Source organism: Canis lupus, chromosome 21, assembly GCF_011100685.1.
Source record: "Canis lupus familiaris isolate Mischka breed German Shepherd chromosome 21, alternate assembly UU_Cfam_GSD_1.0, whole genome shotgun sequence".
Taxonomy (NCBI): Eukaryota; Metazoa; Chordata; class Mammalia; order Carnivora; family Canidae; genus Canis; species Canis lupus.
In genome coordinates, this window is record NC_049242.1 from 28,943,449 (window position 1) to 28,959,301 (window position 15,853).

At 37.0% G+C, this 15,853-nt stretch overlaps 1 protein-coding gene across 1 annotated transcript; it reads right to left on the reverse strand.

The window, feature by feature from the left end:
• Positions 1–5,958: 5,958 nt before the first annotated feature.
• Positions 5,959–8,132, reverse strand: LOC476827 (olfactory receptor 52D1). The gene is made up of 2 exons (XM_038568853.1): positions 7,143–8,132; positions 5,959–6,140 (listed from the first exon to the last, which is right to left on the reverse strand). The coding sequence occupies exon 1, from the start codon at positions 8,130–8,132 to the stop codon at positions 7,176–7,178; it is 957 nt and encodes a 318-aa protein (XP_038424781.1). The 3' UTR covers positions 5,959–6,140; positions 7,143–7,175.
• Between the last annotated feature and the right edge of the window lie 7,721 nt (positions 8,133–15,853).

Below are 15,853 nucleotides of genomic sequence, written 5' to 3' on the forward strand. Positions count from 1 at the left end.
AGAAAAACGTACATCACTAAAACAACAGGAAACATTTCATAGGATTAAATAACTTTAAGATTGAATGTAACTCAAAAATATTTATATAATTTGATAAAAATAGTTTTAAATGAACAATACTTAACTTTTCTAACACACATCTTCTCTACAGCCACACATACACATGACATAATGTTTTCACCTTAAAAAATCATCTAGTGAATTTTGAAAAATATAGTTCATTAAGTATGTCAGTTATACTTATAATTACTAAATGCAATAATTCACCTATTTGGGGAGATTTTTCTTTCTAGTTAACAACATAATCTAATGATAGATATTTAATTACAGTTGCAAAAATTCCTTGAAGTTAAACATATGAAAAAAGCAATATTTACTGTTTGAATCTTTCTTTAATTTTCTTTCATGTAACTCTCTGCTAAGGGTTTCACTTTTTAAAATTTATTTTATTTTATTTTTTAAAAAGTTTTTATTTATTTATTCATGAGAGATAGAGAGAGAGGCAGAGACACAGGCAGAGGGAGAAGCAGGCCCCATGCAGGGAGCCCGACATGGGACTCGATCCCGGGACTCCAAGATCATGCCCTGGGCCAAAGGCAGACACTCAACTGCTGAGCCACCCAGGCATCCCACTTCTTTAACTTTAGATCAAGGATGAAAAAGACAAAACGACTCCTACTGTCCTGTTTTTTAATATCTTTATATTTAGAACATACAAACACTGCCAAACTACTCAGCTCAAAAGCCCTGCATTGCTCTTAAAATCAATATGCATAAGCAGTAAAAGCAAGCCTTAATCAAGTATATGGTGATTTAGTTACTCATTGAAGAAAATTTCTCTGATGTTCAACAACAGGTGAATGGGTAAGGAAGATGTGATATGTATACACACACACACACACACACATATACACACAGTGGAATATTATTCAGGCATCAAAAAGAATGAAATCTTGCCATTTGCAATGATACTGATGGAACTAGAGGGTATTATGATATGGATGGAACTAGAGGGTATTATGCTAAGTGAAACAAATCAGTCAGAGAAAGATAAGTCCCATATGATTTCACTCATATGTAGAATTTAAGAAACAAAACAGATGAAAATAGAGGAAAAGAAGGAAAGATAAAATAAAATGAAAACAGAGAGGGAGGCACCATAAGAGACTCTTAATTATAGGAAACAAACTGAGGGTTTCTGGAGGGGAGGTGGGTGGAGGGATGGGGTAACTGGGTGATGGGCATTAAGGAGGGCATTTAATGTAATGAGCCCTGGTGTTGTATTCAACTGATGAATCACTAAATTCCACCTCTGAAACTAAAAATACAGTATATGTTAATTAAATTTAATTTAAATTAAAAAATTAATTTAAAAAGACACTTGCTTGCAGAAAGCACTCTGCCTTCACTTTATCTTTTCTTCCCTCTGAGCATGAGCAGGGACAAAGTGATTCTCTGGTGCCTCTCCTAAAAGGACACTAATCCTATCAGACTAGAGCCATACTTTTATGACCTCATTTAACTTTAATCACCTTCTAAAAGTGCTATCTTCAAATACAGTTATATTAGGGGTTAGAGCTTCAACACATGAATTTGGGGGGATGGGATACAATTAATCCATAGCAAATACTATGGATAAAAATAAGGGGATCCCTGGGTGGCGCAGCGGTTTGGCGCCTGCCTTTGGCCCAGGGCGCGATCCTGGAGACCCGGGATCGAATCCCACGTCAGGCTCCCGGTGCATGGAGCCTGCTTCTCCCTCTGCCTGTGTCTCTGCCTCTCTCTCTCTCTCTCTGTGACTATCATAAATAAATAAAAAATAATAATAATAATAATAAATATCCACAGATTAACACAATATAAATTCCTGGCCTCAAACCTTAGCTTTATCCAGCAATCATTCTGCTTGATCTGGTGTTAATTTCCTCTATTTTCCTCACTAGATATTGTCTCAAACATCCATTGTACCTTTGGAGTTTGTTCAGGATGTAGAATATTCAGGATACAGAATATTTAGGATTCAGTGACTACTTAAATGAATGCAGGGAATTAAGGAGAAAAATATGTGCGCAATGGCATCTGTTTTTTTTGTTTTGTTTTGTTTTGTTTTGTTTAGTCAGTATGAGAGTTAATTTTATGTGTCTATTTGACTGGTTCCCAGGATGCCTGAATAGTTGACTAAACAGTATCTTTGTTGTGTTTGTAAGAGTATTCCTGGATATAAATAGCTTGGTGGACTCAGTAAAGCAATTTGCTATCCCAACATCTGTGACCATCATCCAATCCATGAAGGCTTGAAAAGCAAAAATTTGGAGGAAGAAAGACCTAGGCTCTTCCTGTCTGATTGCTTCAATTGAGACATCATCTTTTCCAGTCCTTGGTGCTCCTGATTCTCAAGTCTTCAGATCTATACTAGAACCTATACCATTAGCTGCTCTGGTTTGCAGGCCTTAAGATTTAGACAGCATTACACCACCAAATTCCCTAGGTTTCCATTTTGGAAATGACAAATCATGGGACTTTTCAATCTCCATAATTACATGAACATGTGTCACTTCCTTATAATAAATTCAACATCTATCTATCTATCTATCTATCTATCTATCTATCTATCTATCATCTATTACCTATCTATCTTATTGATTCTGTTTCTCCAGAGAAGCCTAAGTAATACTGACCATTTAAAAAACTTGTGTCATTTATTGAGAAATAGGAACTACCAAGAACAAGTTTACATTAGTATTTGGGATATGCTGTCTTCCAAATTCTATGCAGCAGCCAATGATAGATATCTAACTGTTATTTGTAAAGTAATTATAACTAAACATGTAGATTTTAAATCTGATTTTTTCCAAGATCATCCAGTAAGAATATATAGTTAAAATTGAATCAAACTTTAGAAAGAGCTGAGGAGAATACTAGTATTTAGGAGAGAAAACAGGAGAAACATTTGTAAAGGCAACTGAAGAAAGATGAATGTGGAGATAAGCAGAGGACCAGGGAAGTGTGGGATTTAGTAATTCAAGAAAAGAGAAACAGTCAAGAAATAAGGAACAGCCAGCTATACCAATATTTCAAGTAAGAATCCAGCATATTTAGTAATATTGAAGTCAGTGGTGACAGTAGAAGCACAGTTTTATGGTATGATACTACTAAAACATTGTCAATTAGTGAATGAGTAAGAAGAAAGAAGACATAAAGGAATCATATGGCAAATAAGCATGTCCTTGAGCAACTCATGGTATAGTGACTCACTCAAGGCTGTATCACACATTCTTCTACTTGTACTGCCCAAGAAATGGAAGAAGATTGAGTATTCCAGCCAAAAATCAATGGTTAAAAGTAGTAGAGATGAATTAAGACTAATTCCTAAGGATGATACATGCCTGAGTCATTTCCCAATTTTTAAACAAAGGGTAATGTGTATGTTTTGAAGAACTTATGCAAGAATATTTGGATTTTAGAATGATAAGCCTGTCAGCCAAGGGAAGAAATTTATGTATTCTGGCAGAGCTGGTGCAGGAAAAATCAGGAAGTTGCTTTGGTAATTCAGATGGTGAAAGTCTAAACTCAGGCAGACATGATATATATGAAGTGGCAGAAATGTTTGTAGAAAGAGAGGCTATGAAACTTGAAAATTAAATGGACATGGAAATGTGAGTAAATAATCAAAGAGCAGTGGAAGATTTTAAGCCAGGACTAAGAATGACAATGCCATAATAAGAAAAGTTACAGGAAGACATATGAGCATTTGCCTGTCCTTTCTCTGTGAAGTTAGTATTTCCCTCCTCAGTCCTAGCATTCTCCTCCACAACTGACTGGAGACGAGATTCTGATTTCTACCCTGTTTGTTCATTTTTTGTTCCAAAAGTGGAGTAGCTGATGGTGAAGGGAAATGACATTTGTTGCACTCTTGCCATCTTACAACCTAAGTAAATAATGAGGAGATTTAAGATAGTATCTCTTCATAAGGAAGAAGTAATTAAAGTTTAAATCATGGTTTAGGTTAACATCATCTAACTGATAAGTGACTTGCTTGATATTCATAACAAGTCTGATTCCAAAACCATTTTCTCAAATATAACAAACTTTTCCCCATTTTCCCAATGGATTTCTTGGTCCCCATGTCTGCCAGCAAAGAAATAATATGGAGTATGGTGGGGACAACTGTGAAAATGGCAGAGTAAGGACTTTGGAAACTTTCCTGTTCCATTGAGACAATGAAAATTCTGGCAAAAAAAAAATGGTTTGAATCAACTTTTTCAGAATTCTAGGCATTAAACAAAGCCTTGCATCTATCCATCCAGGGAGGCTGTCTTTAAGAAAAAATGGTTGAATTTTTGTAGGATAAGTGGCTATGTATCATTTTGATTTGCCCTAATGCCCTTCTCCCACTCTCCAGCCCTGCAGTAGCCTTAAAAAATAACAGCCAGAATTCACAGTAAAACCAGTGGATGTCAATGACATCCAGAGGGAGCAGATAGGCTGGAATTCTTTCAAAATCTCCTTCCCTGAAAATTGTCGTTATTTGGCCTGATAGTTCCCCTGAAGACCACTCTTGCAAGGCTGTCTCTATTTCATCTGATCCATAGCTCTCTTAGTGTAAGCATTCTTTTTCCCTATGGGTAATTTTCAACAACAATTACAGGCAATCAATTAACTTGGAAGCTGCCTATGATAGTGGATAACAGTTGGAGAAAATAAGAAACTAACCAAAAAGTAAAGACAAAATGTTTAAGAATGTGATATTTATAGGAACTTTGTATATTTTTGACACATCTCTGAGGATATAGAAGGCCATGTGCATATCCAGGTCTCTGCATTTGCTGATGACTGTAGATATAACCAGAAAAGACCTGAGAAACCCCTGTGGTCTTATCCTTGTCTCACCTTGAAGCTCTGCACAAGTAGGAAAGGAAAGGCTAACATAAAGTTTCACACTCAATGTCTGAGTATTAAAGTTTTGCTCCAACATGCATATAGAGAGCAGAGATAAAGACTTCCTGTTTCCAAGTATGTAAGGAAATCTCTTTCCAATTATTAACTAGCAGAGACTTTAGTGACTACAAATAAAAATGAATTTGTGTTACAGAATTAACTAAAAAAACACTAAATACCAGCAGCAAACAACAAAAACCAAAAGAGAATGAGGAAAGAGAATGATTCTCTGAGTTGCCACATTATGTTATTAAAAATGTTCAGTTTTCAGAGGCAACTGGGTGACTCAGTTAAGTATCTGCCTTCAACTCAGGTCATGATCTTAGGGTCCTGGGATCGAGCCCCACATTGGGCTCCCTGCTCAGTGGGTAGCTTGCTTCTCCCTTGCCACCCACTTCTGCTCCCTCCCCCACTTGTGGGTGTGCTTTCTCTCTCTCTCTCAAATAAATAAATAAAATATTTACAAATAAATAAATAAATAAAATGTTCAGTTTTCAACAGGTTATGGGATGTCAAAAGAAACAAAAAATTATGGCCCACACACAGGAAAAAAATTACCAAGAGGAACTGTCCTTGAGGAAGTCAAAACATTGGATTTGCTAAACCATGACTTTAAATCAACTATTTTAAATATGCTCAGAGAACTAAAGGAAACTGTGATAATGATAATATTAATTAAGAAATAGAAATTATTTTTAAAAAATTATATACAAATTAGGGGCTTAAAAAGTACAATAATTGAAATAAAAATTTACTGTAAGGTCTCAATAGTACATTTGACTATACAGAAGAGAGAAACAGCAAATGTGAAGATTGGTCAATGGAGATTATTCAGTATGAGTAACTAAAAGAAAAATAATGAGATTATTCAGTATGAGTAACTAAAAGAAAAAGAAATTGAACAGAGCCTCGGAGACTTGTGATACATCATCAGGAAGGCCAATATATATATGTATGAAAGTCTGAGAAGGAGCAGAGGGGAAGGAGAGAGAGGAAGAGAAAGAAGGAACACTTGAAGAATTAACATTCAAAACTCTCTGAATTTATTGTTCGTTGGTTGGTTAAGCATCAAAATCCTGGTTTTGGCGCAGGTCCTGATCTTTGGGTCATGAGATTGAGCCCTATGTAGGTCTCTGCACTCAGTGCAGTCTGCTTCAGATTCCTTCTCCCTCTGCCCCTCTCACTCATGTGCTCTCTCTCTTCTAAATAAATAAATAAATAAATAAATAAATAAATAAATAAATCTATCTCTGACTTTGATGAAAATATTAATTTACAGAAGCTCAACAATTTTAAAGTGCGATAAACTTAAAAGTACACTTAGTCACTGAAGTCAACAAGTGACTATTTAGAAAGGCAGTAGAACTCTGATCATTCTTCTATAAATCCTTAGTAAGGGATACATTTATGACAAAAGGAAATAAACCTCACAATCAGAGGAGTGGATAGGAATGGAGGAAAATATGGTTTTACTGAGTGCTAATCATATACCAAGCAAAGCCTAACTTTATGCAGCACTTATATAATAGAATAACAAAAATTATGTGAGATGAGATAATACAAAATTGCTCTTAGATGAGTTATGAACCTAAAATAATGTTTTGAGAGGTTATGTAACTTTTACATCTTACATTCATTTCTTGAGCATTTTATGCTTTAGACACTGTTCTAAATTTTCTACATACACTCAATAAGTTATTTTATACTCACCACAAACTCCAGAGTTAGATATTATTATTCTCATTTACACTTGACCAAAATAGGCATACAAAGATTTTGCTACATGCTTGAAAGATAAACCTAGTGAGTGGAGAAGCCAGTGTTCAAACCTAGGCAATCTGTTTATACCACTTCTGTTCTTGTGCTCTTAAACATGGCACAAAGCCTTGGAGTTCATTCAAATGCACTCCAAATGTTCTCTTTGTTTGTTTCATGTCCCAGTAGAATATTTCCAACATGAGATTCAATGTGAAATCCAGACAGGAATGCCTTTCTTCTTGGCTAAATATTGTACTTACTGAGATGACAGAAAAAAAATAATAATCTTTTTCCAAGCAACTTAGAATTATTCATGCAGCACATTCATCATCATATTCAACATAACCAATTTGCCTGGCCATTTCTCTTTCAGTGCTTCCTTTCCTGTCTACATTATAGGGTTACATCCATGTAAAAGCTTCTAGGCAATTATCTTGCTCATTTACCTTTCTTTATCATTTCCAAGTGCTACTTGGAACTCACACTGAGACCTTCCCCAAGTGAAGCAGTCTCAGAAGCCGACTCCGAATCTCCTTGGTCCTAGCCCCATAGATGATTGGATTGAGCACAGGAGGCACCAGCACATAGAGGTTCGCCAGAAAGATGTGCACATTCTTGGGAACTCGGTGCTGGCCAAAACGATGGGTGAGGAAGGAGAAGAAGGCAGGAATGTAGAAGACCAGGATGACCCCGAGGTGGGAGCCACAGGTACTCAGAGCCTTGTGCCTGGCATCTTGAGATGGAAGGCGGAAGACAGCGTGGAGGATAAAGCCATAGGAAATGGCAATGAGGATGGAATCCAGACCCACAGCTAGCAGGGCCACAGTCAGCCCATAGACAATATTGACAGTGATGTTGCCACAGGCCAGGCGAGCAATGCCCATGTGCTCACAATATGTATGTGCCATGACATGGTGACCACAGTAAGGCAGTCGCCTCAGCAAGAAAATGAACGGGGAGACAACAGCGATACTACGGAGTATGCCAGTAAGGCCAATTCTGCCTATGATGCTACGGTTGAGGATGATCATATATCTCAGTGGGTTGCAAATAGCCACATAGCGATCAAAGGCCATGGCCAGAAGAACTGAGGACTCCAGAGCATAGATAGAATGGACACAAAACATCTGGGCCAGGCATCCACCAAAGGAAATTTCTCCAGCATGGAGCCACAAAATTGCTAATGTCTTCGGCACGGTGGTGGAGCTGAGAGCCAAGTCAGTGAGTGAGAGAAGGCACAGGAAGAGGTACATGGGTGCATGAAGAGCACTGTCTGTCACAATGACCAGGATGAGGGCAGCATTCCCAGCCAGTGCTACCAGATACATGGCACAGAAGGGGATGGCAATCCAGGCATGAGCCCACTCCAGCCCTGGGATTCCCGTCAGGAACATGATGGCTGGAAGACTGTCATCACTGAGGTTAGAGGTTGACATTCTGCTTGGTGAGTAAAGGGTTCTATTCAAGAGGTGGTGGAGTCATGGTATGATTGCCCTGTAACATCAGGTCCTTGGTTCATTAATATAAAATGGCCTTTCTGTGAAACAATCTTTTTTTAGACGGAGAAAAACATACATTGTTTGTAACTTGTTCTCAATCTTAGAATACTGTATCATATATAATCCATTTTTCCATCTATTTTCTATTCTCAAAATTAATGTTTTGATTCCACATTCCAAGCCCCAAGCATACCTAACAGAATCCTTTGTAGGATACCTGGACTCCTAACTTTTAGTCCTAATCTGTCACAAAAATGTTGCAGATTCTTGAGAAAAATATTTTCCCTCCTGGGCAGTCTCCATTTATGAAGCACAATGAATCTGGAATCCAAGTCACAGCTTCTCAACCTATTCACTATATAGCATTAGATAAGTTCTACAATGTTTTTGAGACTCACTTTTCTCATTTATAAGTTGGAAATGACAGCACCCGGCCTCCTTCTCTCACACAATTTTTTGTGGGCAAAAAAAAAAAAAAAAAAAAAAAAAAAAAAAGAGTTAAGTATATGGGATTAAAATGTTTGGACACCAAAAATAACATCTTCCCCATTTGTGCAAGCTCTTTTTCCTGTATCCACATATTGGAATGATATAGAGTGTTATAATTATTCTACCTCTGTTTTACCAGGGGGAAGTCCAAGTTTAGAGAAATAAACTAATGCACTCCAGATCACTAAGTATGTTACTGTCAGATTTGAAATTACATCTTAAGTGTCCCGATTCAAAGTTTGGTGTTTTCACCTTACTTAGCCTCACTTATATGGCCAATACTTGAATTCCTATCTTTTCCTTGCCAGATATCCCAATATCAGTATCTAATGCAATCACTTTACTCATTATCTGGACTTCAAAGAGACAGATACTAGTGAAAGCTGCTCCTATTTTCCAGGGGACTTTCACTGATGGCCCCAGCCACTGGAGGAAAAAAAGGATGGGTGGTGGGGTAGAGAGCTGGAGTCACTATTACCTTCTTCTGTCCTCCCTTTCCAGCCTATTCTTGCCAGTAAAGGAAGATTACCAAAGATTACTGTAAGGAAGCTACTACTTTGTGAGATACTCTGCCACTCTGAAGATACCAGAAAGCCTAGGTACAAATAAGGTTGTTTTTCAGGGAAACAATAGGAAAATGACATTGAACTGGAGCAACACTCTGGGTGGAATGTGGGCATCCTTCCAAATTCATCCCACTCAGCCTTGGCTCTTGGTAACTATCATGCCTTGGAGACCTAGGCTTTAATAATTGAACTCTGAGTTCTTTCTTTTCACATATTTTTTTCTGTAATATTTCAAAAACATACCTGTTTCCAGTGACATGTGTTCACAGATTGAGCATGCTGAGGCTGGAGCTCTGTGATGGGTGTCACATGTGAATGTGGGGCTGTGCGGGAGAGTATGTGGTAGAGAAACAGTTGGTGCAGGTGATATATGCCTGAATGCAGTGGTTTTTCTTTTTGGGGATGTGAAAGCTGTATTCTTGTGCAGGGTGTATGGATGTGATTTGGGGGATGATGGGGGCTGAGTGTGGAATCTGAGTTCAAAAGTCCAATCTGCCCTCAGTTTTGTGAGCTCACTGAGTATCTTCAGCTTAGTTCTGAGTTCCAGCCTTTTCTGATCAAGGGATTTTGTAGGCGAGGTTACTTGTTGACTCTCTCTCTGATGCTTGATTATAAAAACCCAAGGCTATTTTCTCTAGAGATTTGATTCACGGTGCTCATTCTTAGGGAGATAATAAGGAGAGGTTGAAGGAAGAGAAAGAAATGACGAAAGAACATTTACCATAGGGAATTTTAAGGAAAGTTGAAATAAAATGTAGTAAGTTTTATGTTTCCCTTCTTACTTTCCCTTTCCTTCCCTTTTCTTCTTTTTCTCTGTTTTCACTCTTAATTGTGATACGTCTCTGAATTTCCATGTGTAGTGGTCCATGGTATTTTGTGTACACATGGCATCGTGAATGCCATATATATAAATATGGTGGTAAGAAATGGTGGTGGAGAGGCTTAGGCTCCATTGTCTCATTAGACTTCATAAGTTCAAAAATAAGTTAGTAAGAATTTTAGGAACATGGCAGCAGTATACTAAATCTAACACAGGACTCTTCTGAGCACAGGCATTATGCTACTCTGCAGATTTCACACCCACAGAGCTCATCTTAGGAGTGAAGCCATCAGTTCTCTAGCCAGATGCACTCAGATTCTATGACATTACCCATCTATCGAGACTTGACACCATGGTTTGCATCAAAGCCTTCTGAGTGCCGTACTCTTTTCCTTTATTCATGCTTGTCTTCTCTCTCTTTTTAAAGATGTATTTATTTGAGAGAAAAAAAGAAAGAGAGTGAGCACACACAAGACAGTCAGGGAAGGGCAGAGGGAGAGGGAGAATCTCAAGCAGACCCCATGCTGATCAAGGAGCCCCATATGGAGCTCAATCTCACCACCCCAAGATTATGTCCTGAACTGAAACCAAGAGGTAAGATCTCAATCTACAGAGCCACCTAGGCACACCTTCTCTCATGTAAATACAAACCAGTGGTCTTCAAACTTTTTTGCCTACGTACTTTCCAAAAATTTTTGAAATAGTATATACTTCTTCAAAAATGTTGACATCTAAAAATTGTCATTTAATATTTAAATATTAGAAAAAGATATAACATACAGTATAGTATGAATACTGATATTTTTAAGATAAAAATACATCAGCCTTTTAAGTGTATCCTATGGAATGTAAACAGACTTGAAATTTTCTGCCTCTCATTTATTATCCATTTAAAAATAAATGAACAAGGTTTCCATAGCTCTCATAATTTTTTGCTTTTTAGAGAGAGAGTAAGAGTGGGAGGAGGCAGTGGGGCAGAGGGAGAAACAGAGAATCCAAAGCAGACTCTGTGCTGAACATGGAGCCCATATGGGGCTCAGTCTCAGGACCATGAGATTGTGATCAAGAGTTGATCATAATCTGAGCTAAAATCAAGAGTTGAACGCTTGAACTTGGCCACAGCAACTTCTTGCAAGATACATCCATGAAGGCAAGAGAAACAAAAGTAAAATGAATTATTGGGACTTCATCAAGATAAGAAGCTTTTGCACAGCATAAGAAACAGTCAACAAAACTAAAAGACAACCTACAGATGGGAGAAGATATTTGCAAATGACCTGTCAGAGAAAGGGCTAGTATCCAAGATCTATAAAGAACTTATTAAACTCAACACCAAAGAAAAAAACAATCCAATCATGAAATGGGCAAAAGACATGAACAGAAACCTCACAGAGGAAGACATAGACATAGCCAACAAGCACATGAGAAAATGCTCTGCATCACTTAACATCAGGGAAATACAAATCAAAACCATAATGAGGTCCCTCACACCAGTAAGAATGGGGAAAATTAACAAGGCAGGAAGCAACAAATGTTGGAGAGGATGTGGATAAAGGGGAACGCTCTTGCACTGTTGGTGGGAATGTGAACTGGTGCAGCCACTCTGGAAAACTGTGTGGAGGTTCCTCAAAGAGTTAAAAATAGACCTGCCCTACGATCCAGCAATGCACTGCTGGGGATTTACCCCAAAGATACAGATGCAGTGAAACACCGGGACACCTACACCCCGATGTTTCTAGCAGCAATGTCCACAATAGCCAACCTGTGGAAGGAGCCTCAGTGTCCATCAAAAGATGAATGGATAAAGAAGATGTGGTTTATGTATACAATGGAATATTCCTCAGCCATTAGAAACGACAAATACCCATCATTTGCTTCAACATGGATAGAACTGGAGGGTATTATGCTGAGTGAAATAAGTCAATCGGAGAAGGACATACGTTATATTCCCCTCATTCATTAGGGGAATATAAAAAATAGTGAAAGGGAATAAAGGGGAAAGGAGTGAAAATCCGTGGGAAATATCAGAGAGGGTGACAGAACATGAGAAACTCTTAACTCTGGGAAACGAACAAGGGGTGGTGGAAAGGGAGGTGGGTGGGGGGTGGGGGTGACTGGGTGACGGGCACTGAGGGGGGCACTTGATGGGATGAGCCCTGGGTGTTATGCTATATGTTGGCAAATCGAACTCCAAAAAAAAAAAAGTCATAAATTTAACATTGTTGCTTTGTCTTCCTGAAGTTGGTCCATTCTCCTACATATTAATTTCTGCGCTTAAATATCTTGTGATGATCACTCTTCTTTCAGTGTTTGCAATGAAAATTTGTATGCAAATGAATTCTTTATTTTTTTTAATCATTAGGCTCTGAGTACTAAGATGTTCTACAATAACAATTATTTTAAGTACACATTAATACAAACAATATAAAAAACCTTTAATTTCATAAATTATTGAACATAAGCCTATTTTTAATATAAAGCTTTTAATAGAATTTATGTGGGTTTTCTTATTTTTCCTTCAGTGAATTTATATATTAAAAAATCAATATCGATGATATGAGACAAGGTTCACCCTTAGTTAATTTTTATAAAACTAAGTTCTGGGAACCTTTGTTTTTATACCAATAGCTATGAGTGGAAGGAGTTTGAATACCCTGGCACACTGCCTTCATAGAGATTCAGTAAGTGCTGGAATTAATTTCTGGTGTGAAAAAGGAGATTCTGGTTATAGAAGCTTAAAGGAGAGTGCCCACAGAGCTAGGGCCCAGACTTTCAAGAATGGACCACTGAGAGCTGGAGCTGGTAAATGTGAATTATATGACAAGACTATTTGGAGGTAAGTGTGGGAAAAGAAAAAAACAAAACAAACAGAGTGGAACCAGTTGCTTTTGTCAGAATCAACTGCTGTTGCTAAGGATAAGACAGTTGCTTGAGTGACAATGACAGGAGCAGAAAGCTAACAGGAAAAGTAAATTCCTTCTTCTGACCTCCTGTCTACATCTAATGGCTCCCATTGGCAGAGCTCAACAATATATTCAATTTTAGAACTTCCAGATACTGCCAAAATAATGCAATTTAAAGCCACATGTTATTCTTAAAATAAATATGTGTAACACAAGGAAAGAAAACTCTAGGTGTTATGTGGTGATGTAATTAATAAAGTGGTTTGCCCTGAATCAGTTATTGAAATTACCCCTCTAATTGTTGTTTATAGGAGGGGTAATGCACCAAAAAAGAACAGGAGAATGCATGAAATTGAATTAAATTTTTTTCTCACATGACTGAATTTTTATGGCTAAGTTTATAATCATAATACTAACATAGTTAAAATTAATATCATAAAAACTGATCTCTCTATTTCTCTTTTTTCAAATTTCTTTCTATCAGATATGGTTTTTATGGCAACTTAGGATTTGTTCTTCCATCATCAAGCTCCTTGGTGGTATCTGTCCTGAACCATTCTTGTCACCTAGCTTTTCTGATGTTAGCTCTAAGATGGCTTGATACTCTAGAGAAAAAAAATCACAAATATCCACAGGTTAATACAATGTAAATTTACAGCTTCATACTTTAGCTTTACCAAGCAATTATTTTATTTGACAAAGTTAATTTTCTATGTTATTCCTTTTAACTGCCATTTCAATAAAGTTAATTTTCTATGTCATTCCTCTTAACTGCCATTTCAAATACCTACTGCTCTCTTAGAGCTTGCTGCACTATTTGTACTAAACAGATGTTTAGAATTTAGTGACTTCTTAGATGCAAAGAATGCATGAGAGAAAGGATGATAGTGTGGAATGATAGTTAGGTTTCTGGCTTAGCTATCAAATTCATGTTATGCACTGAGAAGAGGAATCTATGGAGAAAAAAATTTATATTCATATTTTGGGCATTTTGATTTTAAAATTCCCATGACACAGTCAAATAAACATGCCAGGTAGTCATTTGGAAAAGAAATAAATTAGAGCAGAATATACAGATTATTTGATTAATGTGTTTCAAAGATAGCGAAAATCTGGTTGGTTTTCCATGGTCATTCAGAGAGAGTATATAGAGTCAAAACTGAAGCTAGCTTAGAAAAGAACGATGGGTAGTGTTAATAGGAGACAACAGAGGGAGAGCCATTTGTAAAGGAAACTGATATGAGGATCAAGATATGAGGAGGACCTAGAAAGAGTGCCATCATTGGTCCAAGAAAGGAGAAAAAAAAAATCAAGAAAGAAGTAAAGTCAATTGTATCTGTCTCTGGACTGAGAGTCTATTGTATTTAGTAGTGTTGAGGTCAGTGGTGACTTTCCAAGCATAGTTTTGCAGTGTGACATTAATAAAATATAGTCCATTATGTACTTAATGAAGAACAAGAATGAAGAGACAATGAGAAGAGGTGGTGGCCCCTGAGCATGTCCATTAGTAGGTCACAGTGTATCCACTTTCCCTAAACTGTAGAAGGTTGCACTTCCCCTTATAAGATTTGAGGACTAGAAGGAATTAGATGTTCCAGGTTAAAAGTTAATAGGTCATGAGAAGTAGATAGAATACCTAAAGAATTATACATACCTCTGTCATTATTTAGCTTTTAAAATAAGGGAGAACTGTCTGTTTTGAAGAAATTAAGCAGGAAGATTTGGTTTTTAAAAATCACTCTGTTGATAGAGGGACGGAATGACTGGGTGGTGGCAGATTTTTGTGCAGGGGCCAATAAGTAGTCTCTTAGTAATTCAGATGTTGAAGGTCTACTTTAAGGCAGATATGGTATTGATGATATGCCAAAACAATTTGAAGGAATGTTACAAGATGCGACAACTAATTGGACAACATAGTTTAGGTAAAATAATTAATGATGCCTAGAAATGTTCAGGCCACAGCTGATAATGTCAGTGCCCTTAATAAGGAAGCAGGACTAGAAAATAGTGGGCCTTTGCCTATCGTTCCTAGTGAAATCAGAAAACTCTTTTTGGTTCTTATTGTCCACGCCTGAGCTTTCTCCAAAATTCTGCTACTGACTGGAAACAGTACCTCAGATTCCCATGCTGTCTACTCTCTCTATTACAAATCTAGATTAATTGAGACAGGATGGTACTGATGTAAGGGGTAAACATATAGGATAATGGAAAAGAATTAACATTTCACAAGTAAACTCATATATATATGTAAACTCATATATATATTATATATGATCAGTGGATTTTTAACAGTGGTACTAAGACTGTTTAATGGGTAATAATAATATTTTCAACAAATGTTGTTAGGATAATTGGATATCCACATGAAAGAGGCAGAAGTTGGATCCTCCTCTCAACCTGTATACAAAAATTAACTCAAAATAGATTTAAAAATATAAAGGGTAAAGCGTAAAACTATAACACCATTAGAGGAAAACTATTAGTGTATTAGACACTGGTTGTTTTGGTATAATACCAAAAGCACAAGCAGCCAAAGAAAAATAGATAAATTGGACTTAATAAAACACAAACTTTCTGTGCTAAAGACAGTGTCATAAAACTGTAAAGACAACCCACAAAATGGAAGAAGATATTTGCAATCATATATCTGACAATATCTTCCTGTCCAAAATATATAAAGATCTCTTACAGCTCAACAACCAAAAGTCAAATGAACCAATTTAAAAATGGGAAAATGATTTGAATAGACATTTCTGCAGAAACAGACATACAAAGAGGCATTAAGCACATGAAAACACATTCAGCTTCATCAGTCATTTGGGAAATGCAAACCAAGACCACTATGAGATAACATTGCACACATATTAGGAAAACAAAACA